General features: G+C 46.5%; 3 protein-coding genes across 17 annotated transcripts in view; 2 read left to right on the top strand and 1 right to left on the bottom strand.

Moving 5' to 3' along the window:
* LOC139273639 (zinc finger protein 239-like) overlaps nt 1-10,743 on the top strand; it is a 332,544-nt gene extending 321,801 nt beyond the window's left edge. For 10 of the 11 annotated variants that reach the window (XR_011595268.1, XR_011595269.1, XR_011595267.1 and 7 more), the window contains one exon: nt 9,357-10,743. The gene's annotated coding sequence lies outside the window, so the exon portion shown is untranslated. Of the gene's footprint in view, nt 1-5,184; nt 5,219-9,356 lie in introns of all 11 variants that reach the window. The other variant, XM_070890642.1, reaches the window with a different exon arrangement.
* The window catches only part of LOC139273629 (zinc finger protein 436-like), a 107,902-nt gene extending 94,547 nt beyond the window's left edge, over nt 1-13,355 (bottom strand). For 3 of the 5 annotated variants that reach the window (XR_011595261.1, XM_070890609.1, XM_070890605.1), the window contains exons 1-2: nt 13,218-13,323; nt 12,357-12,528 (exon numbers count right to left, since the gene is read on the bottom strand). The gene's annotated coding sequence lies outside the window, so the exon portion shown is untranslated. Of the gene's footprint in view, nt 1-12,356; nt 12,529-13,217 lie in introns of all 5 variants that reach the window. The other 2 variants (XM_070890608.1, XM_070890607.1) reach the window with 2 other exon arrangements.
* Nucleotides 13,356-13,689: 334 nt separating this feature from the next.
* Nucleotides 13,690-24,252, top strand: part of LOC139273678 (zinc finger protein 271-like) — a 54,796-nt gene continuing 44,233 nt past the window's right edge. Inside the window, exon 1 of the mRNA XM_070890715.1 lies at nt 13,690-13,883. Within this exon, the coding sequence (XP_070746816.1) occupies nt 13,860-13,883 (24 nt within the window). The 5' untranslated portion in view covers nt 13,690-13,859. The remainder of the gene's footprint in view (nt 13,884-24,252) is intronic.

Below are 24,252 nucleotides of genomic sequence, written 5' to 3' on the forward strand. Positions count from 1 at the left end.
AATCACTCACAAGGCAGGTACAGCACGGGTTATGCAGAGAGTAAAGCTCTCTCTACACTGTCCCATCAGACACTACCAGGGCAGGTACAGCACTGATTAGATACAGTGTAACGCTCTCTGTACACTGTCCTGTCAAAAACTCCTGGGGCATGTACAGCATGGGTTAGATACAGAGCAAATCTCCCTCTACACTGTCCCATCAAACATGCAAAGGGCAGGTATGGAACATAAGAAATAGGAGCAGGATTGGCCATTTGGCCCCTCGAGCCTGCTCCGCCACTCAATAAGATCATGGCTGATCAGATCCAGGCCTTAACTCCACTTCCCTGCCCACTCCCCATAACCCTTGACTCCCTTATCTTTCAAAAATCTGTCTATCCCCACCTTAAATACATTCAATGACCCAGCCACCACAGCTCTCTGAGGTAGCGAATTCCAAAGATTCACAACCCTCAGAGAAGAAATTCTTCTTGATTTCCGTTTTAAATGAGCGACCACTTATTCTGAAACTATGCCCCCTAGTGTTAGATTCCTCCATGAGGGGAAACATCCTCTCTTCATCTGCCCTGTCAAGCCCCCTCAGAATCTTACACGTTTCAATAAGATCACCTCTACGTCTTCTAAATTCCAATGAGTACAGGCCCAACCTGCTCAACCTCTCTCATTATGACAACCTTTTCATCTCAGCAATCAACCTCGTGAACCTTCTCTGAACTGCCTCCAGTGCAAGTATATCCTTCCTGAAATAAGGAGACCAAAACAGTACGCAGTACTCCAGTTGTGGTCTTACCATGCCATGTACAGTTGGAGCAGGACTACCCTACTTTTATACTCCATCCCCCTTGCAATAAAGGCCAACATTCCATTTGCCTTCCTAATCAATTGCAGTAACTGCATGCTAAATGTTTGTGTTTCATGTACAAGGACCCCCAGATCCCTCTGTACCACCGCATTTTGTAATCTCTCACAATTTAAATAATTTGCTTTTTTATTATTCCTACTAACGTGGATACCCTCACATTTTTCCACATTATACTTCATCTGCCAAAGCTTTGCCCACTCACTTAGCCTATCTATATTTGTTTGTAGATTCTTTGCGTCCTCCTCACAACTTGCTAGGTTAGCACAGGTTAGATACACAGTAAACCTCTCTCTACATTATCCCATCAAACACTCCCAGTGCAGGTACAACACGGGTTAGGTACAGAGTAAAGCTCCCTCTGCACTGTCCCATCAAACACTCACAGGACAGGTATAGCACGGGTTAGATACAGCGTAAAGTTCCCTCGACACTGTCCCATCAAATACTTCCAAGGCAGGTGCAGTACACGTTAGATACAGCATAAAGCCCAATTTACACTGTCCCGTCAAACACTCCCAAGGCAGGTACAGTACAGGTTAGATACAGAGTAAACCTCCATCTACACTGTCCTATCAGACACTCCCAGGGCAGGTACAGCTTTGGATAAATACAGAGTAAAACTCCCTCTACACTATCCCATCAAACAATGCCAGGGCAGGCACAGCACAGATTAGATACTGAGTTTCCCATGTGGTGGCTGGCGTGCAACGGCCACCACACGTTAAAAAAAGCCACGCACAGGCATCTTCCACCCTTCAGGATGTAGTTCAGGATCTGGAATATTAGGTCCTTCATTGAAGCACCTGTGAACTCATCCTTTTTTGGCGTGGAAGCAAGTCATCCTCGTTTGCAGATGACACTAAGCTGGGTGGCAGTGAGAGCTGTGAGGAGGATGTTAAGAGGCTGCAGGGTGACTTGGACAGGTTAGGTGAGTGGGCAAATGCAAGGCAGATGCAGTATAATGTAGATAAATGTGAGGTTATCCACAGGAAGGCAGGATATTATCTAAATGGTGACAGATTAGGAAAAGGGGAGGTGCAACGAGACCTGGGTGTCATGGTACATCAGTCATTGAAAGTTGACATGCAGGTACAGTATGCGGTGAAGAAGGTAAATGGCATGTTGGCCTTCATAGCGAGAGGATTTGAGTATAGGAGCAGGGAGGTCTTACTGCGGTTCTACAGGGCCTTGGTGAGGCAACACCTTGAATATTGTGTACAGTTTTGGTCTCCTAATCTGAGGAAGGACATTGAGGGAGTGCAGTGAAGGTTCACCAGACTGATTCCTGGGATGGCAGGACTGACATATGAAGAAAGACTGGATCGACTAGGCTTATATTCACTGGAATTTAGAAGAATGAGAGGGGATCTCATAGAAAAATATAACATTCTGACGGGATTGGACAGGTTAGATGCAGGAAAAATGTTCCCGATGTTGGGGAAGTCTAGAACCAGGGAGCACAGTCAAAGGATAAGGGGTAAGCCATTTAGGACCGAGAAACTTCTTCACTCAGAGAATTGTGAACCTGTGGAATTCTTCACCACAGAAAGTTGTTGAGGCCAGTTCATTAGATATATTCAAAAGGGAGTTAGATGTTACCCTTATGGCTAAAGGGATCAAGGGGTATGGAGAGAAAGCAGGAATGGGGTACTGAAGTTGCATGATCAGCCATGATCATATTGAATGGTGTTGCAGGCTCGAAGGGCCGAATGGCCTACTCCTGCACCTATTTCCTATGTTCCAAGGGACTGCCAATGATGATGATGAGATACAGAGTAAACCTCCCTCTACACTGTCCCATCAGATACAACTCGGACAGGTAGAGTACAGGTTAGATTCAGAGGAAAGCTTCTCCTACAGCGACCCATCAAAGCTCACAGGGCAGGCAGAGCACGGGTTAGATACAGAGCAAATCTCTTTCTACACTGTCCCAACATTCCCATGACAGGTACAGCACGGGTTCGGTAAAGAGCGAAGCTCCCTTTATACTGTCCCATCAAGCACTCCCAGGGCAGGGGCAGCACGAATTAGATACACAGTAAATCTGTGCCAGAGGAAACTGTACTCCAGTGAGAGTCAGTGCCAGAGGAAACTGTACCCCAGTGAGAGTCAGTGCCAGAGGAGACTGTATCCCAGTGAGAGTCAGAGGAAACTGTACCCCAGTGAGAGTCAGAGCCAGAGGAAACTGTATCCCAGTGAGGGACAGTGCCAGAGGAAACTGTACCCCAGTGAGAGTCAGTGCCAGAGGAAACTGTACCCCAGTGAGAGTCAGAGGAAACTGTACCCCAGTGAGAGTCAGTGCCAGAGGAAACTGTATCCCAGTGAGGGACAGTGCCAGAGGAAACTGTACCCCAGTGAGTGTCAGTGCCAGAGGAAACATGCAGCAGAGCCTGGTGTCCAGTCGTCTTGGATCCCCTTGCCATTGGACCAAGACCTTGCTTTGCCAAGCTCGTGTGGTAGCTAATGTGCAAGGGCCACCTCACATTAAAATAATTCACGCTGTTAGCAATACATAACAATCCTCTTCCTCTGCAGTTATCAATCTATTGCAATTCCCCATGCCTGTTATCAGCAACAAATTGCATTAATATCGCGATGTGGATATCTGAACGGAATATATGGAATTAAGGACAGTAAAGTAAACGGGATATATGAAAATGTATAAGCCATGGAAGAATAGCTGGGAGAATGTCAGATTGCAAATAGTGCAACATCAGCTTAGCTAACAGTCTGTCTCAAGGTTTCAAGTCACTAATCCTGCCAATAATATATAATTGTAACATGAAATACATCTGCAGAATTGCAAGGTCTCAGTAAATAAATAGTCACACCATTAGATTGAAACATTTGGAGGCAATACTTAAGCTTTCAAGAAGAACATCTCATATAGATTGACTAATGAGTGACTGAGTTAGACTGTCAATCCATTTGTATTTTGTTATCTGATTTCAAAACTGTATAACTGTTAACGCTTTACGATGTAACTTCACCTATCCGTAGGGAGTGTGTACGCTCTATCCAGAGAGTATATCTTCTGTCTGATAGGTCTTACTGGCCGGTAATAAAGATTGCTTTGTTCAAAGCACAAGAGGTATTCGACTCAGTAATTTTACTGAACCAGATTGAAGTAAAAGAATCCAGGAATTAACATTTGGTGTCAGAAGTGGGATCTCAACGGACGACTGCCGAAAACTTGCGAATTAAGAGCCAGACTAGCCTTGGACGAGACGAGGGGAAAATGGCCACTGGAGTGAGTATAATTTCAATACTGCTCCAGTTTCCCCCGGTTTCAAAAGTCTGAGGAAAGTTTAGCCACTCGCTGGTTCTCAGGTAGTGTCTGAACGAGATCCAGGACAATCTGGTGAATACCTTTCAAACTTAGAATAGGGATAGAGATAGGGAAATTGTGCGATGATGCAAACCAAGCGGCGACTTGGAAAGATAGTTAGAGCTAGATAGGGATAGATGATCAATCATGGATCCAAAAAAAATTAATAGGAAAGAAAAGAGACTCTTATGAATTTCTGTTTAAATGAGAAATGCTTCTGTGACTTTTATTGTAAAAAAAAAGCCGGGGAGTTGTGGTTTGTTTTATCTCAAACAGAATGAAAGTTTGTTTTAACCCTTCGTAGTGTTGTCCTGTATGTGGGAAGTTTAAGAGTGTGAACCTTATTGAATTACGTATATTCGGATGATAAGTTGCGGAGCCAGGAAATGCCCAAAGGATAAATTAGGGCTTTCATTGACTGATTGAATTTAAACTGCGCAGTAACGCGAAAGGATAGGGAAATTTGGAGACTAAAATAAATTAATTGAGGCTCATAAGAAATCAAAATTAGAAAATTAGGCTCACAGGGAATAAAATGGGGATTTAAATAGAGGATAGGTGTTCAACTCAGGTACGACGTCGACCTTGTATATCACTTGGCCCGTCTAGGCTCTGATTGAATTTTAAAAAAAACCCCGCAGCAACTCGGAAGGTAGGGCCGACGCGAACGCGCGGCCGAGAGAAGGGCCGAAGCGAACGCGCAGTGACGTAAACGCGCAGTGAAGCGAACGTGCAGTGACGTCGACGCGCGGTGACGTAAACGCGCAGTGACGCCGACGCGTAATGACGCAGAGGCGCAGCAACGCGAATCGCGAAAGTCAGTGCTAATGGCAGTAAGTCTGTAAGTCTTAAAGTGTTTAGAGTTTTAAGTTTAGTTTTAAGATCGTGCGGCTATGCGGACCGTGCGGCGATGCGGGTAATTTTGTAGATCGTGCGGCTATGCGGACCGTGCGGCGATGCGGGTAAGTGTTAGAAGTCTTTGTCTATTTTGTAGATCGCGCGGCTATGCGGACCGTGCGGCGATGCGGGTAAGTGTTTGAAGTAAAGTTAAAGTATCTTAACTCGCGCGGCGACGCGAGCCACGGGTCGACGCGGATTGCGCGGCGACGTGAACTGCGAGGCAACGCGGATTGCGCGGCGACGTGAACTGCGAGGCGACGTGGTAGTTTAGTATTGAGATCGTGCGGCGACGCGGACCGTGCGGTGATGCGGGTAAGTGTTAGATTTGGAGTTAGTTAAAGTCCGTGTTAGTTCTGTAAAGTCTGTGTCTATTTGTAAGTTTGTTTAAATTGCACGACGACACGAACGCGTAGCGACACAGTAATACGAGGGGCAGTGTGAAAATGGGTAATCAGTTAGATAAAACCACGGATGCAGATAGTCCGCTACAAAAGCTATGTGAGGAATTCCCTGAAAGAGCTGAAGACTTTAGAAAATTATCAGGAGCCCTGAACAAATTATTAGGGGATGACCAGTGGCCTCTAAGTGACACTAGAAGCGTAGAGGTAAAAAAAAAGCACAGGGATTAATTTGGAGAAGGGGACGAGGAAAAGGGGATAAAAAAATTTAATTGCAACCTGGCGACATTATTGTCAGAAATTAAAAGATGCATCACTTCTATCGAGTTGGCAAACAATGCTATTAAATTAGGACTTGCATTGACAGAGGGAACACATGTTAAAACTGTAGACGTCTTTAAAAAAAAAAGAATGAATGTGCGCACGAGAAACTTGCTAAGAGATCCTCTGGGACCTCTGAGAAAGGTATTGATCAACTACAAGTTAAAATGGCTGGCTTTGTGTTAACCGAGGCTGATGATGAAATTGATGAGTGGCCACTGACTCAGCGCCCAACGGCGCCTCCCGCACCCCCTGGCCTCTTGCTCCAGTCCTCTTCCCAACACCCTCCACCTAACACTCCGGTAAAAAGAGTTAGGAACAACCACATATCACCAAAGCAACAAACCCAAACTGACTCCTCATCCTCTGATAGCGATTCGGATCCCCAGTTTACAAGCAATACAGCCGAAAGAACCAGATCTCACACTCGAAAGGGCAGAACTATATCTCAACATCACAAACAGTCCCGTAAATCTTCTAGTCAACCTACCAGTCCAAGTTGTGAAAGACATAGCAAACACCCCCGCCGATCGAGACGCAGAACTGTCAAGCAGTCAGACAGCTCTGAAACATCCTCCGGCCTGGAAATGATTTCCAAGATCCCAAAGTCCCGACACCAATTCCCTGTCAGACCAATGCCAAACCCTGATGCACAACAAGCTGCAGACCACCTCTCTATAGATGTCTGTGATCTTCAAACAACTATTTGATTGCTCACGCTATCCGGACAGATGGAAAGGGCAGTTAAATATTATTGGCAGAAAAAGAAAGGGGAGGGGGGAGGTGCGCCCCCAACCCGGGTCAAGACTGAATACGTGACTAGAAAGGAAGAGCCATCTCGGGAGGAAGGATCAATAGAACCGCAGTGTTGCATACAGGATTGGATGGATAAGCAAGGATACGGTTATACTAAACAACCAAACGGCCCGAGCCCTGCTAATAAACCTCCCTATTGTCCCCGGCATGGTATGGGAAGAGGCCGGGACTGGGTAAGAGGAATTGACTGTTTTAATTGTGGGCAGGAAGGACATTGGAATAAAAATTGCCCCTACCGTCAGCATGGAAAAGGAAGAGGAGGGGGGCAAGGGGGGAGAGGAAGATTTTACACTAACTTCTCCCAGAACAACCCCTTTGGTCAATTGTCCCCCGATTGACTACGCAGCTTGATTGTGCAGGGATCCTCCCCGGACGACGAACCCATTCTGAATGAGTGGCAACCCTTTTTGATAGATACGGGAGCCTTCATGTCTTCTGTACAATCAAAGCTTAAACTCCCTGCTTCTACTGAAACACAGGAACTTTCAGGATTCCTGGGACAAATCTCGACATTCCCAGTGTCAGAACCGGTTAAAATGGGTTACCAGGAAGAATCGGTGGAACATCGAGTTGTTATCACAACCAATCTGGACTGTAACTTGATGGCTAGAGACCTCCTTTGCAAATTCCAGTTGCATTTGGAGTGTGGAGATAATGGGATTATTGTAAAACAGGAAACCCTTAAGCGGCAGTATTATACCACTAGACCCCCTCAGTGGTGGTCTCTGGACCTGCCGCAGGCACCCTGTCACGTGACCCTAGCATACGATCCCAGTGGAAAGAATCAGGACCTGCAGAACTTTTATCAGGATCACGAAGGGGAAGTGAAGGGAATTCTATTAAGGGCTAGAGTGACTGGACTGGAAAGAGAGGCAGATTTTGTGGAAGTGGATAAGAATCTGTGGAAACAGCCCCTAACAATGGCACCGCATATTGCTCGTGAAGTATTAGCCCCTCACCATGCTAAGGATTTGGGAGTTATGGTACGCAAGGCCATAGATGAGGCTGACCCTACCAGCCGGGATGTGCAAATAAAACATGGCCGAACAGTCCAATTTAATGGGGACCCCGAGAAAGTATTAACAACTCTATGGCATCATACTGGCTCGGACATACCTGACTATGTGGATCCTCATGTGTGGGCAGAGGACCCCTCCCAAGTGGGTTATACTCCCATTAATTGAGATCCCAGTGCAGGGCAATGTGGACTGGCCCTCTATCCGACAGAACCCACTGAAATCACAGGCAATCCTAAACTGACTTTTCGGCACTGTACTGCAATTAATCCGGCCTGTTTTCTTACTGAGCCACCCCAAGATGAGGAAGAACCCAGTCATGATTGCTTATCTTTAATTTAAGAGGCCACATCAGTCAGGGAAGATTTAGTTGATGGAAGATCCAGACTGTATTCTTACTGAGCCACCCCAAGATGAGGAAGAACCCAGTCATGATTGTTTATGTTTGTTGACGGAAGTACTTCTATTAATCCAGAAGATACACGAATCTCAGGATACGCCATAGTAAACCAGGAGAATCAGGTCTTGGAATCTGCTGCTTTGAAACCGCCTATTCTGCTCAACAAGCTGAACTATTCGCCCTCACCCAAGCCTGTATCTTGGCCAACGATCTCAAAGTCAATATCTATACCGACTCTAGGTATGCCTTTGGGGTGGCGCATGATTTCGGACAATTATGGAAAAATAGGGGATTCCTAACCTCACAGGGGAATGAGATATCTCAAACAGCTAGTATCTGATTTGTTGCAAGCCCTCATGTTCCCCAAACGCATTGCCATTGTACCAAGAGGCCAAACAGGCCTCTCATGACCAACAGATGGTAGTGCCCAAAATTATGAGTCAGACTAAAAATCCTGCGAAGGATAAGTTAGCCTCGGAAAAACCAATGCCAACCATCCAAGATGTTATAAAAGCACAGGGGGACGCTCCTGAAAAAGATAAACTGTTGTGGAAATATTATGCATGTACTTATGACAATGTTTCTAAACTCTGGACCACTCCCGCGGAACAGACTTGCATGTCTGACGAGTTGGCTTCATGGGTTATAGAATGTCTGCATTTTGCTACTCATTGTGGAGCAAGGGCAACAAGTGATACGCTTTTGGCTACTTGGTGGCACCCTAAACTCCAGGCGCTCACCCAGAACATCAGTAGTCGTTGCCTGGTTGGCCAGCAACATATTCCAGGGAAGGGAGTCCCCTGTGATTGGGGTAAAACGCCCCTACCCGAAGGTCCCTTTGAGATATTTCAGTTGGACTACATTGAGTTGCAAAAAGTTCAGTGTTACAGATATGTGTTAGTAATAGTAGATGTGTTTAGCAGATGGATTGAAGCCTACCCTAACCTGGACGATAAGACTCAGACTGTTGTTAAGGTGTTAATGAGGGAAATTGTTCCTAGATATGAGATCTCAGCTAGACTGATGACCACCTATGTTCTTTCTCTGACTCAGGCTCTGCGACTAGTTCACAACCAGGTTCAAGATGCTCACCTCGACCTCCCAGTTTTACCCGAATTGTCCCTCGTGGCACCAGGGAAGTATGGATTCGGAAGGGATTAGAGCCACAATGGGAGGGGCCTTTTTAGGTGTCACTCACTACCCCCACTGCAGCCAAGGTTGAGGGGAAAAGTGCCTGGGTTCACCTGCACCACTGCAAGCTCATCACCATTTAAACAAATTTTGCTGGTTAGTCTAATTCCTGTTTCTGTTCCAGATCTCCTCCTCCCTATAGCTGAACAAGGCAGTTGAAGGAGGATCAGTTTGAACTCTTACCTGTCAGACAGCCAAATACACTGACGGAGACCTGAAGGGAAACGTGAAAACAGAACTCTTTTTATCAGCTAAATAATGGGACTATTTATAAGATGAGACTGTGTCTGTATGCTACTGTCTGCATAATAGTGTTGATATATGACAGTTTTGGTGCACGGGAAGGAAGACAAAGGCGAGAGCTCCATGTAAACACCTTTTTGTTTATGTCTTACGTTTATGCGGAAAAAGGGCACTTCACTAGATGCTGGGTGTGTTCACATATCCCTATACATTCCAAAGGGGGAATTCCTTTGCGCACCGTTCCCCTGACCCTAACTGAGACTGTTAGATGGATTCAAAGAAACGATATTGGAACAGGTAGCTAACCGCACTGCTGAGGCTCTGGAGGGCATCACAGCTGAAATGGTAGCGATAAGGACCGTAGCATTACAAAACCGAATGGCCCTCGATTACCTGTTAGCTGAGAAAGGGGGAACGTGTGCCCTGATAGGATCTGAATGTTGCACTTACATTCCTGATAGTTCAGAAAACATAACCCACCTTGCCGATCACATAAGGAGGGAGGTGAAAAAGTTATCCACACCAGCAAAAGAACTTAGCAGGTTTGATTGGTTTCTGGGTGGATCTTGGAGATCCTATCTAATACATGGCGCAATTGTTCTCATCATAATAATTACCTGCTGTTTGATTGTTGGTTGCCTTAACCTCTGCTGTAAAGCAATGACAAGGTTAGCAGACCCTCTTGTGGTCAAGGGTTCCCGGGTTATGATCCAACAAACCAGAGAACTACTCAACAATGCAATACTCATAGAATGATCCTAAATGTTATCATAGAATGATAAAAGGGGGGATGTGGATATCTGAACGGAATATATGGAATTAAGGACAGTAAAGTAAACGGGATATATGAAAATGTATAAGCCATGGAAGAATAGCTGGGAGAATGTCAGATTGCAAATAGTGCAACATCAGCTTAGCTAACAGTCTGTCTCAAGGTTTCAAGTCACTAATCCTGCCAATAATATATAATTGTAACATGAAATACATCTGCAGAATTGCAAGGTCTCAGTAAATAAATAGTCACACCATTAGATTGAAACATTTGGAGGCAATACTTAAGCTTTCAAGAAGAACATCTCATATAGATTGACTAATGAGTGACTGAGTTAGACTGTCAATCCATTTGTATTTTGTTATCTGATTTCAAAACTGTATAACTGTTAACGCTTTACGATGTAACTTCACCTATCCGTAGGGAGTGTGTACGCTCTATCCAGAGAGTATATCTTCTGTCTGATAGGTCTTACTGGCCGGTAATAAAGATTGCTTTGTTCAAAGCACAAGAGGTATTCGACTCAGTAATTTTACTGAACCAGATTGAAGTAAAAGAATCCAGGAATTAACATTGCCTTAAACATCGTAAAATGTCCCAAGGCACTTCACAGGACCGTTAGCAAACAGAATTTGACACCCAGTCACGTAAGGAAATATTAACACAGGATTAAAAGCTTGTTCAAAAGGGTAGGTATTAAGGAGCATTTTGAAGGTGCAGAGGTTTAATGAGGGAATTCCAGAGCTTATGGCCTCAGCAGCTGAAGGTATTGCCACCAATATTGGATCGATGAAAATTGGACTGCTCAAGAGGCTAGAATTGGAGGAATGCAAAGATCTCTGAGGGTTGTAGGGCTGGAGGAGGTTACAGCAATAGGGAGGGGCAAGGTCCTTGATGGATTTCAAAACAAGGAAGAGCATTTTGAAATCGATGGAGCAGGAGCCAATGTAGTTCAGTGAGCACAGGGGTGATGGGTGAACGGAAATTGGTACAAGTTGGGATGAGAGGGCTGAGGACAGATTGAGTAGAATAGGCCTATATTCTCTGGAGTTTAGAAGAATGGAAGGTGATATCATTGAAACATAGAATTGTCACGGGCTGGATAGTCTAAAACTAGGGGTCCTAGCATTAGGATAAGAGATCGGCCATTGAAGACTGAGATGAGATATTTCTTCACTTAAGAGTTGTGCATCTTTGAAATTCTCTATCGAATAGAGATCTTACTGAATGGCGGAGCAGATGGGAGGGGCCGTATGGCCAACACCTGCTGCTACTTCTTGTGTTCTTGAGTAAGGATACGGTCAGGAGTGTTTTTGATAAGCTTAAGTTTGCGGAGAGTGCGAGGTGTGAGGCCGATCAGGAGAGCAATGGAATAGTCCAAAGTCGTGGTAACAGAGGCATGGATGAGGGTTTGAGCAGATGAGCTGAGGAAGGGGCAGAGACCGGCGATGTTATGGAGCTGGAAGTAAACGTACTTGGTGATTGAGGGAATATGGGTTCGGAAGCTCATCTCAGGGTCAAGTACGACGCCAATTAATAAATTGCAACTCTCCTCATCTGTGTTTCACTTTATTAGAATACTACATACCTCGAGTGATCAATGCTTCAATAGTAGTACTTATCAATATATTTTCTGTTAATTCCAAATGTTCATGAATGAATAACTGATTCTGTCAGTGATAGGCCGTGCTGGTCTTTCAGATTGGTCTGTGCATCGTGATCAATGAATTGACTATGATGCTTCCAGTTCAATCTTTCCAATGGCTTTCTCACCAGATGGAAAATATTTGAACATTGAGATCTGATGGTGTCGGTGTGAGTTCAGCCCCACCGAATGTACAGAGACGGGTCCATCTGCTGGGCTCTGCCTCAAACTGGAGTCACCTCTTAGATCAAAGCCCTTTACTCTAAAACACACACAAGATTCACTGTGACTGTGTGTTTAGAGACAGAAAGTGATCTCACTTCACATCCCATTGCACGGCCTCATGCTGGATAATTGTGCTCGGTGGTCAGACTCTCCCAGTCTCATTTCCTGCCTTACCTTGTAACCTGTGTGTACTGTCTACAGGACCGGTGTGTATCTGAGTAAATGGCACTTTCTCTTACCTTCCTCCCCAGTCGATCTATTGAAGCGCTTTCAATCGGAAGGGGCTCACTGGTTGGTGCTCTCACAATCCTGTGCTGGTTCACCTGCTGTTGTTCCTCAGTCCACAATCCCTGTTTCCTTCCAGCTGTGGAACTTTCTCAATCACTCCGCCATTCACCGGGAGATCTAATTCTGGCAGGGCAGAAAATTAGAAGAATATTAATGTTGTGAAGTGGAATGTAGTGTAAAGTGTTTTTCCAATGTTTCAGAAAAGTATATGTCCAGTATTTCTGTTTGATTTTATCCTATTCTTCAGATTCCTGTCCCGCCCGTCTGGACTTACAGAAAATCACCAGAATTCTCCCCGGGTTACACACTGACTAATCTCACTGGGCCCATCCTCCCCGCGTTACACACTGTCTGATCTCTCCGGGCCCCCGGGTTAGACACTGTCTGATCTCACCGGGATCCCGGGTTACACACTGTCTGATCTCACCGGGCCCCCGGGTTACACACTGTCTGATCTCACCGGGCCCCCGGGTTACACACTGTCTGATCTCACCGGGCCCCCGGGTTACACACTGTCTGATCTCACCGGGCCCCCGGGTTACACACTGTCTGATCTCACCGGGCCCCCGGGTTACACACTGTCTGATCTCACCGGGCCCCCGGGTTATACACTGTCTGATCTCACCGGGCCCCCGGGTTACACACTGTCTGATCTCACTGGGCCCCCGGGTTACACACCGTCTGATCTCACTGGGCCCCCGGGTTACACACTGTCTGAGCTCACTGGAAGTTTCAGTCTATCTCCCGCATGTCCCCAAACCCTGAGCTCCGGGGCTGTGTGTTCAGTCCGGTGTTTTCCCTCACAGACTCACCGCACCCTCCCTGCCCGCCGGCCGAGCGCTCTGCCCCGGCCCCAGCCACCCACCATCAGTCCGGTTCCCTGCGGCCCCCGGTTCCCCACATTGTCCAACTGCTGGTTATAGCAAACTGCTTGGCATCCGGGGACTGGGGGTGGAGAGGGCGGCACCAAGCATGGGCAGTACCGCCACGGAGCGCCTTCGCTGCATAAATTAATGACCCTTAGAGAGTCCGGACCGTCTATTGGCTGAACGCAGCAGATTGTCAGCCACGCCCACCAATAGGAGTCGGCAGCGCCACAGAGCCCCGCCCACTGTGTTGAAGGCGCGCTGGGCAGCTCGGGGGTCACGTGGCTCCTGATTTGAAAACCGTTAAACCGCCTCAACGCACGCCGAGCGGGTGACGTAACAGCCCCGCCCATATCGCCCTCGACGTTCCTGGTCGCGTCGGTGCTGAGGGGCGGTACCACTCGCAGTGCGCCTGCGCCTGCGCCGGACTCCCAGCTCACTGAATCCCTCACTCCTGCACTATTAATAATAACTTTTCTTTATAGAGCGCCTTTAACGTAGTAAAACGTCCCAAGCCGCTTCACAGCAGTGTTACAGGACACAACACATACATTTGACATCGAGCTACAAACGAAGAAATTACGGCAGATGACCAAAAGCTGGGTCAAAGAGGTAGGTTTTAAGGAGGGTCTGAAAGTAGGAAAGAGGCGGAGAGGCTTAGGGAGGGAGCTCCAGAGCTCGGGGCCCAGGCAGCTGAAGGGCCGGACACCGATGGTGGAGCGATTATAATCAGGGATGGTCAAAAGGGCAGAATTTGAGGAGTGCAGACATCTTGTGGGCTGCAACAGATTCCAGAGATCGGGAGGGGCGAGGCCCTGGAGTGATTTGTAAAAAGTGATTTGTGATTATTAACAGCAACAACTTTTAACAGTGAGTCTTGTTTATTTGTACATGGGATGTGCTGGTAACGGAAGAATGACCATAATATGATAGAATGTTACATTAAGTTTGAAAGTGATTTCATTAAATCCAAAACTAGGGTCTTAAATTTAAACAAAGCAAACTTTTTAGCTATGAGGGGTGAGTTACCTAAGATAGATTGGGAAACTACATTAAAAAGTATGAAAGTAGATAAGCAATGCCTCGCATTAAAGAATTAATACATAATTTACAGCAAACATACATTCCTTTAAGGCACACAAACCCCACAGGAAAGGTGGTCCAACTGTGACTAACAAGAGAAGTTAAAGATAGTTGTAGATCAAAGGAAGAGGCTTATAATGTTGCCAAAAAGAGCAGTAAGTCTGGGGATTGGGAGCATTTTAGAATTCAGCAAAGGAGGACCAAGAAACTGAAATGGGAAAATAGAATGAGAGTAAACTAACGAGAGACATAAAAACAGATTGTAAAAGCTTCTATAGTATTGTTAAAAAGGAAAAGATTAGCAAAAGTAAATGTGGGTCCCCTACAGGCTGAGACAGGAGAAATTATAATATGGAATAAGGAAATGGCAGAGAAATTAAACAAATACTTTGGGGAGGAAATTGCGGTCGGAGGCTTCTTTCGGGCGAATGCCTCCGACCGGAATTTTTTAATCAAAATTAACTGGTGGACTCGGAGGAACATAGGATTGTGATCGGAGTCCTATTTTCGCAGTGCAATGTACAGGAACATGGTCTTCCAGGTATATATTCATATCCTGGGATAACGTGGACCTGGACCACCAATGAACATCTAGTATTCTCATTGATAATAATGGGAGCTCCGGTTGTACGAGCTCCCATTGCTATCAACAACATCAACAACTTTATTTTTATAGCACTTTTAACATAGTAAAATGTCCCAAGGTGCTTGCAGTGTTACAAGACAAAGCAAATAAATTTGACACCGAGGCACATAAGAACAAATTACAGCAGATGACCAAAAGCTTGGTCAAAGAGGTAGATTTTAAGCAAAGTCTTTAAAGGAGGAAAGAAATGTCCAGAGGCAGAGAGGTTTAGGGAGGGAGTTCCAGAGCTTCGGGCCCAGGCAGCTGAAGGCCCGGACACCGATGGTGGAACAGTTCTGATCAGGAATGCTCAAGAGGGCAGAGTTTGAGGAACACAGATATCACGTGGCGTTGTGAGGCTGAAAGAGATAAGCGATTGGGAGGGGCGAGGCCATGGAGGGATTTGTAAACAAGGATGTGAATTTTGAAATCGAGGCGTTGCTTAACCGGGAGCCAATGTAGGTCAGCGAGCACATGGATGATCAGTGATCGGGACTTGGAGCGAGTTAGGACACGGGCAGTCGAGTTGTGGATTACCTCAAGTTTACGTAGGGTAGAATGTGGGAGGCCATTCAGAAGTGCGTTGGAGTAGTCAAGGTAAGTAGAGGTAACAAAGGCATGGATGAGAGTTTCGGCAGGAGGTGAGCTGAGGCAGGGCAGATGCGGGCAATGTTACGGAGGTGGAAATAGATGGGATTTAGTTATGCCGCGGATGTGGCCATATGCTCATTTCAGGGTCAAATATGATGCCTAGGTTGTGAACTGTCTGGTTTAGCCTCAGGTAGATGCTAGGGAAAGGGATGGAGTCAGTGGCTGGGGAACGCAGTTCGTGGCGTGGACCAAAGACAATGGATTCAGTCTTCCCAATATTTAATTGCAGAACATTTATGCTCATCCAGTACTGGATGTCAGCCAAGCAGTCTGACAATTTAGAGACCATGGAGGGGTCGAGAGAAATGATGAAGAGGTAGAGCTAGGTGTCATCAGCATACATGTGGAACCTGACTCCGTGTTTTCAGTTTTGGTCTCCTAATCTGAGGAAGGACGTTCTTTCTATTGAGGGAGTGCAGCGAAGGTTCACCAGACTGATTCCCGGAATGGCAGAACTGACATATGAGGAGAGACTGGATTGACTCGACCTGTATTCACTGGAGTTTAGAAGGATGAGAGGGGATCTCATAGAAACATATAAAATTCTGACGGGACTGGACAGGTTAGATGCAGGAAGAATGTTCCAATGTTGGGGAAGTCCAGAACCAGGGGTCACAGTCTAAGGATAAGGGGTAAGCCATTTAGGATCGAGATGAGGAGAAACTTCTTCACTCAGAGGATTGTTAACCTGTGGAATTCCCTGCCGCAGAGAGTTGTTGATGCCAGTTCATTGGATATATCAAGAGGGAGTTAGATATGGCCCTTGCGGCTAAGGGGATCAAGGGGTATGGAGAGAAAGCAGGAAAGGGGTATGAGGGAATGATCAGCCATGATCTTATTGAATGGAGGTGCAGGCTCGAAGGACTGAATGGCCTACTCCTGCACTTATTTTCTATGTTTCGGATGACATCGCCAAGAGGCAGCATATAGATGAGAGATCGGAGGGGACCAAGGATAGATCTTTGGGGGACACCAGAGGTAATGATGCGGGGGCGGGAAGAGAAGCCATTGCAGGAGATTTTCTGGTTATGATTAGATAGCTAGGAATGGAACTAAGCGAGTGCAGTCCACCCAGCTGGATGATGGTGGAGAGGCGTTGAAGAAGGATGGAGTGGTTAACTGTGTCAAAGATTGCAGACAGGTTGAGGGGGATGAGGAGAGTTAGTTTACCTTCGTCACATTTACAAAGAATGTAATTTGTGACTTTGATGAGAGAAGTTTCAGTACTGTGGCAAGGGCGGAAACCAGATTGAAGGGATTCATACATGGAATTCTGGGAAAGGTGGGCATGAATTTGGGAGGAGGCAACACATTCAAGGACTTTGGAGAGGAAAGGGAGTTGGAGATGGGGTGGAAGCTAACAAACACAGTGGAGTCAAGAGCTATTTTTTTTTGAGGAGAGGGGTGATGACAGCAGATTTGAAGGAGAGGGGGACAGTTCTTTTTAGGCAGTCCCTCGGAGTCGAGGATGACTTGCTTCCACATTAATATGAGTTCTCAGGTGAATGAAGTCGAATGCGGGACCTACAGTCTCTGTCACAGGTGGGGCAGATAGTGGTTGAAGGGACGGGTGGGTGGAGTGCTTGGGTTGCCGCGCGCTCCTTCTGCTGTTGGCATTTGATCTCCGCTTGCTCCCGGCGAAGAGACTCGAGGTGTTTGGCGCCTTTTCAGTTGTTTCTCCTCCACTTTGAGTAGTCTTGGGCCAGGGATTCCCAGTTGTCAATGGGGATGTTGCACTTTTTCAAGGAGGTTTTGAGGAAATTTCTAAGTTAAATTAACTCAGGCGGAGGCTTTCAGAGTCGTGCTTCGAGAGAATTTTATTTTTAAAAAGCGAGATATCTCGGAGAGCCTGCTTGGACCGTAGCAAGGCAGAAAACTCTCCTGTACAAGCAAATTGTCCCTATCTTTATACAGAAATAGAAAAGGAATCTTATTCATTAGTTCCGTGAGTACAAAGGTCGTCTCGGGAGGCACACACTCTATCTGTCCTGGCATAGTTTCTCCCTGTTCACAGTCTGATAAGCAGAATATCAGGAGACTCCCTTTTAATACCGGATAGTCATTTAATTACATTTCTAAGTTTCAAGGCTAAAAAGTGTGGGTGTTGTTCTAGTCCTATTATTTCTTCAAATATAGCAAAAACAGAATTTAACCCTTCCCTTTACCATAAGCCATAGATTCATAGATTCTTTCTTCCACAGAGGGTGTCCTTGCAGTGTTTCCTCTGCCCACCTGGGGCTCACATGCCGTGTTGGAACTCCGAGTAGAGCACTTGTTTTGGAGTCTAGTATCGGGCATGTGGACAATGTGGCCCATCCATTAGAGCTGATTGAGTGTGGTCAATGCCTCAATGCTGGGGATGTTGGCTTGAGCGAGAACACTGACGTTGGTGCACCTTTCCTGCCAATGGATTTGCAGGATCTTACGGAGGCAGCATTGGTCCTTCTCCAGTGCTTTGAGGTGCCTGCTGTACATGGTCCATTCTCTGAAGCATATAGGAAGGCGGCTTTCACTACTGCTCTGTAGACCATGAAGGGGACAGTACCTGAGGAGAGAGAACCGTTAACAATGTCAACTAACATGGGAGCTAGAAAAGGAAGTTGTGTGGTCATCAGTTTAGTGGGAATAGGGTCAAGGGAGCAGGAAGTGGGTCTCACGGACAAGATGAGCGTGGAGAGATCAGAGAGAAACTAGAGAAAGATGCGAGTTTAGAATTAGGGCAAGGGGGCACCTCAGAGGAACATTGCCCCCATGGGCGAGGGGAAGGAAGGGAACTGGAAGAGGCAGATGATCGGATGGTCTCAATCTTTGAGACAAAGAAGTCCATGAGTTTGTTGGAGGTGAGTGTGGTGGAGACAGGGGAGAAGGGTTTAAGGAGACGGTTAGCAGTAGAGAATAGTAGCTGGGGGTTAGCTTTGCATTCCAGAATGATCCTGGAACAGTGAGCAGTTTTTACAGACAAGAGTAGGACCTGAAAATGCTTTATGTGGTCGAGCCAGATCTCGTGATGAATGGCTAAACAACTTGTCTGCCACATCTGTTCAAGTCTGCGCTCTTTGGACTTGGAGCAAAGGTAAGAGCTGTACCGGGGGGAATGGCCAGGGTGAGAGAGAGAGTAATAACAGGGACTAGGGCATCAAAGGTGGTAGTGAGGGTGTGGGTGAGCAGATCGGTGGCTACAGAAATGTCATGGTGAAAGGAGGGCCAAAAGTTGGACAGTTGGAGTTGATAAGTGCAGTTGTAAGAGAGTTTGAAGAAAGTATTTTCCCGGGGAGGATGCAGAAGGAAGTAGATTTGGGTGGGGGACGGGGGATGTGGGTGGAGAGCGATACAAGGAAATGGTCAGAGATGGCCTTATCTGTAATTGACACGGTAGGAATATCGAGGCCACGAGAAATGGCAAGGTCAAGGGGGAGGCCGTGAGTATGGGTTGAGGAGTTCACTTGAATTGAGATGGAGGTTGAAATCACCGAGGATGAGAAGTCACTTGGTGCTGAGGGAGGAGAGCAGTGAGGATATATCCGCGATAATATTTTAATCTTACTTGGGAGGGCGATAGAGAACGAGAAATTTAAATGAGGTGAGAGGGGTGGAATAAGGTGAGATGTTCAAAGGAGGAGAAAATGCCGGAGGAGTAGGGGGACAGACCAAGGTGGGATTTGATGATGAGAGCCACACCACCGAAGGGAGGGGCGGCTTCATTTAAAGATAATGTGTCATCATCCCTCAGCCAAGTTTCAGTCAGGGCCATGATGTCGATGCAATCATCCACGATAAGCTCATGGATGACAAGGGCCTTGTCCGCAAGTGAACGGACATTCTGCAAGGAGCTGCAGAGAGAATCGGTGATGGCTGATCCACTGCTAGCATCCACAGGGTCAGGGATTGGAGGGGTGAGTTGGACGGGGAGGAGATTGGCAAGGTTAGCCCCCCCCCCCCCTCCCCAAGCTGGGTGGCAAGGTCGGTGAGAGGAGGATGGGACAGTTGGGGTTGCTGCTCGTGAGGAGACAGTGACGAGAGCCACGTTGGGCCCTTCGGCGGATGCCAAGAGAGGCACAGAGGGAAGCTGCAGGCTTGTCTCAAAGGGAGTCGAGCCTGGGACGGTGGCAGGAGAGTAGGGAGGTCGGAGAGTAATGAAGGGTTAGGGGAGGGATTTGGGAGGGCAGATTTTCCTAGAGAGGAAAGATGAAAGGCGACATGACGACAGAAGAGATTGGTCAGGGAGGGATAGAGAGAAAAGAAAAAGCGGGAGAAGGAAGTGGAAATAGAAGGGAATGGCTCGGGTCTGAAGCGGCAGCAAATAGACACAGGAAAAACTCAGTTTACACAGTGAATAGGGAATACTAGAATAGGGATTCTATGATAGTACTCTCAGTATAATCAAGACCAATTATATTGAAACAAAATTGATTCATATATAGATTAATTATAAGTAAACTTAAAATCAGAACTTGAGTAATTGAAAAGTTAAATCAGTCTCTAGCTGTCTCAGTAAATCATTAAATCAATTCTTGGGTAGATCAAAAGGCACAATGAGAAGTAATCATTTCAAAGACCAATGATCCAACTTCTGTCCTGTGATTGTATGAACTGATGCTCTCCACTCTCTGTCCTGTGATTGTATGAACTGGTGCTCTCCACTTTCTGATCTGTGATTTGTATCAACTGATGCTCTCCACTCTCTGTCCTGTGATTGTATGAACTGGTGCTCTCCACTTTCTGATCTGTGATTTGTATCAACTGATGCTCTCCACTCTCTGTCCTGTGATTGTATGAACTGGTGCTCTCCACTCTCTGTCCTGTGATTGTATGAACTGATGCTCTCCACTCTCTGTCCTGTGATTGTATGAACCAGTGCTCTCCACTGTTGCGCAAATGGCAATTTCGCTAGTCATGTGACTAGTAGTGCCTGAGTTAAATATCAAATTACACACTAGACAAATGACAGTATCGTTAATGTTTGTTTAATACTTGAAAAGTACAACACTCTGCTTAACTCAACTCTGCAGACAAAGCATTACAAAAGGTGTTCCTTGCCACTCAAAATACACTGTTATCCAATACATCCCGGGTGATCAATCCGGTCCTGACACTGTTCCTTCAAGGGTCGCTCCCTGGTCTGTGCTTCTGTTGAGTGTTGTTCCCGGATTCTTGCTCTGGACTGTCCGAACTTGTCTATCTTTATACCTTTTTTGTCCCTCAGTTAACCATGTGTGTTGCTATTAATTGCCTGCTTGTTTCTACAAGACACAGAGACATTCTGCTGTTATCTCAACTTGTCTCTTGCTTCCTTAAGGAAGTGGAGTCTTCCTTACTATGTGCGAACCTTATCTTGATCAATTAAGTCCTTTCTTACCACCCCCTGCCGTGGCCACAACTGGTCTACATTGTAAGATTTATCTGCTTCGTCTCTCTCTCTCTTTGCTGCTAAAAAAAAAAGTTTTAAAATTGATACTGCGGCTGTGTGTCTGCTGAACTGGTTCCAGTGGTTTTTCAGCGCTGTTGGCCTATAACTAAGCTGTTTCACTCGCTGTCCGGTGACTCGTTCTACTGGTTTCCAGCTTTGCTGCTCGCTGGCTTGTGGTTTTACTTTTTCTCCACCACTTTGATCTACAGTGACCTGCAACTTGCGTCTATTTCGCCATCAGCTTCCTTTCCCGCCACCGACTCTCGTTCCTACAGTAACAACCTCCCTCCTCAAACTCTGGACTTCACTCGCCTGCTACACCTGTCTCTGAATTTGGACAGCGGTCTGGCAATGCTCCCTGCCGGCCCCATCCTACTTACACCAGCTTTGTCCCTCCATGGGACCTCGGACTTTGACCCTGGTCTCCCCACTATTGTCTCCAACCTGCTGCCAGCAAATATGTATCCCATTAATTATCACATGTAACAAGGCCGATGTAACCTGAGCTTTTCCCGTGTCCATTCATGTGTGCACTTTGGCTGCTGCTCGGGCAGAGTCATTCAATACTTTTCAACTTTTTCCCCTTTTCCTTTTCTCTCTATCCCTGCCTGACCGCGCTCTCCTATTGTCGCACCTCCTTTCATGTCCTCTCTTTTGGATACTCTGCCCTCCCAAATCCCTACCCAATCCTTCATTACTCTTTGACCTTCCTACTCTCCTGCCGCTGTCCCAGGCTTGACTCCCTCCTAAACAAGCCTGCAGCTTCCCTTGGTGCCCCTCTCAGCATCCTCCAAAGGGCCCATCGAGACACTCATCGCTGCCTCCTCAGGAGCAGCAAGACCAACAGTCCCATCCTACTCTCTTGCCGACCTTCCCACCCAGTGGGCCACTGGGGGCTAATCTTGCCAATCTCCTCCCCGTCCAACTCCCCCTTCACCCCCCGCCCCCAGCGCTGACCCTGTGGACGTAGATAGTGGGGCAGCCATCACCGAACCCTTCCACATCTCCCTCCAGAATGTCTGTTGGCTTGCAAACAAGGCCCTTCCCACCCATGAGCTTATCGTGGATGATTGCATCGAGGCCCTGATGGAAACTTTGTTCAGGGGTAATGAAACCTTAAATGAAGCCTCCATGTGAATTCCTCAACCCATATTCACGGCCAGGTTCACCAGACTGATTCCTGGGATGGGGGGGATTGTCCTATGCGGAGGGATTGAGTAGACAAGGCATATATTCTCAAGAGTTTAGAAGAATGAGGTGTGATTTCATTGAAACATAAAAAAATTCTTACAGGGCTTGACAGGGTAGATACAGGGGGAGGATCTTTCCTCTTGCTGGGTAGTCTTGAACCCAAAGGGTCATAGTCTCAGAATGAGGGGTCAGCCATTTAGGACAGAGAAGAGGAGAAACTTTTTCACTGGTGAATCTCTGGTATTCTCTACACCGAAGGCTGTGGATGCTTAGTTGTTGAGTACATTCAAGGCAGAGATCGCTAGATTTTTGGATATTAAGCGAATCAATGGATATGGAGATAGTGCAAGAACGTGGAGTTAAGGTAGATCAGCCATGATCTCATTGAATGGCAGAGCAGGCTCGAGGGGCCGAATGGCCTACTCCTGCTCCGAGTTCTTATGTAAACACTCGCAGGGCAGGGACTGAACAGGTTAGATACAGAATAAAACTCCCTCTACACTGTCCCATCAAACACTCCCAGGGCTAGTACAGCATGATTTATATACAGAGTAAAGCTCCCTCTGCACTGTCCCATCAAACATTCCCAGGGACGCTACAGCACGGGTTAGATATGGAGTAAAGCCCCCTCTACACTCTCCCAGGGCAGACACTGCACTGGTTAAATACAGAATAAAGATGCCTCTACTCTGTCTCAAAAAAACCCCAGTGTAGGTACAGCAGGGGTTCGATACAGAGAAAGCTTCCCTCTACACTGTCCCATTGAACACACCCAGGGCAGGAACAGCACAGGTTAAATACAAAATAAAGATCTCCCTACACTGTCCCATCAAACACTCCCAGGGCAGGTACACAGGTATGTTACCAATACCTTCCTGGGATCCTAAGGCTGGGAGAGGTACTGTGGAAGGTATGGGAAGCTCGGACTTGTCCAGGAGAGTAACCGATGGTAAGAGAACTGAAATATTCCAGAGCAATGAGCTGTTAGTCGTGGCTCAGGCGTAGCACACTAGTCTCTGAGTCAGTCGGTTCAAGTCCACCTCCAGAGCCTGGAGCATAAAATTTAGGCCGACATTCCAATACAGTAGAGGGGGAGCGCTGCACTGTCAGAGGTGCCGTCTTTCACATGAGACATTCAACCCCATCTGACCCCTCAAGTGGGCGTAAAATATCTCATGACATTATTTCCAAGTAAGTGGGAATTTTCCCTGGTGTCCTGGCTAACATTTATCGCTCGACCAACATCATTAAAACAGATTATCTGGTCATTATCACATTGCTGTGTGTGGGAGCCTGCTGTGTGCAAATTTGTTGCTGCATCTCCGACACTACAGCAGCAACTGCATTTAAAAGTTACTTCATTGGTTGTAAAGGGCTTTGGGAATTCCTGAGGTGGTGAAAGGCACTTTATAAATACAAGTCTTCCTTTAACAAAGGAGAAAAGGTTCAAAAATGGAACAGTCGGTAACAGGACATCAATTAGTCTCCTCTTGGAGAAATCAAGGAATCGACTCACTGTATGTAGGAAACAAAGCTGATTTATTTAACAGTTGTTTGACAGAGGGTGCAGAAAAGATTGACAAGAATGATTCCAGGGATGAGGGACTTCAGTTACATGGATAGACTGGTGAAGCTGGGGTTGTTCTTCTTAGAACAGAAGGTTGAGAGGGGATTTGATCGAGGTGTTCAAAATTATGAGGGGTCTGGACCGAGTAGAGAGAAACTGTTCCGATTGGCGGAAGGGTCGAGAACCAGAGGACACAGCTTCAAGATAATTGACAAAAGAACCAAAGGCGACATGAGAAAAAAATTTGTGCAGCGAGTGGTTAGGATCTGGAAAGCACTGATTGCAAGGGTGGTGGAGCTAGACGCAATCATCGCTTTCAAAAAGGGAATTGGATAAGTCCCTGAAGCTGGGCTACGGGGTAAGGGCGGGGGACTAGCTGAAGTGCCCTTGCAGAGAGCCGGCATGGGCCGAAAGGCCTCCTTCTGTGCTGTAACCATTCTATGATTCTGTGATATCC

Source organism: Pristiophorus japonicus, chromosome 9 (assembly GCF_044704955.1).
Source record: "Pristiophorus japonicus isolate sPriJap1 chromosome 9, sPriJap1.hap1, whole genome shotgun sequence".
In the NCBI taxonomy this organism is placed as follows: Eukaryota; Metazoa; Chordata; class Chondrichthyes; family Pristiophoridae; genus Pristiophorus; species Pristiophorus japonicus.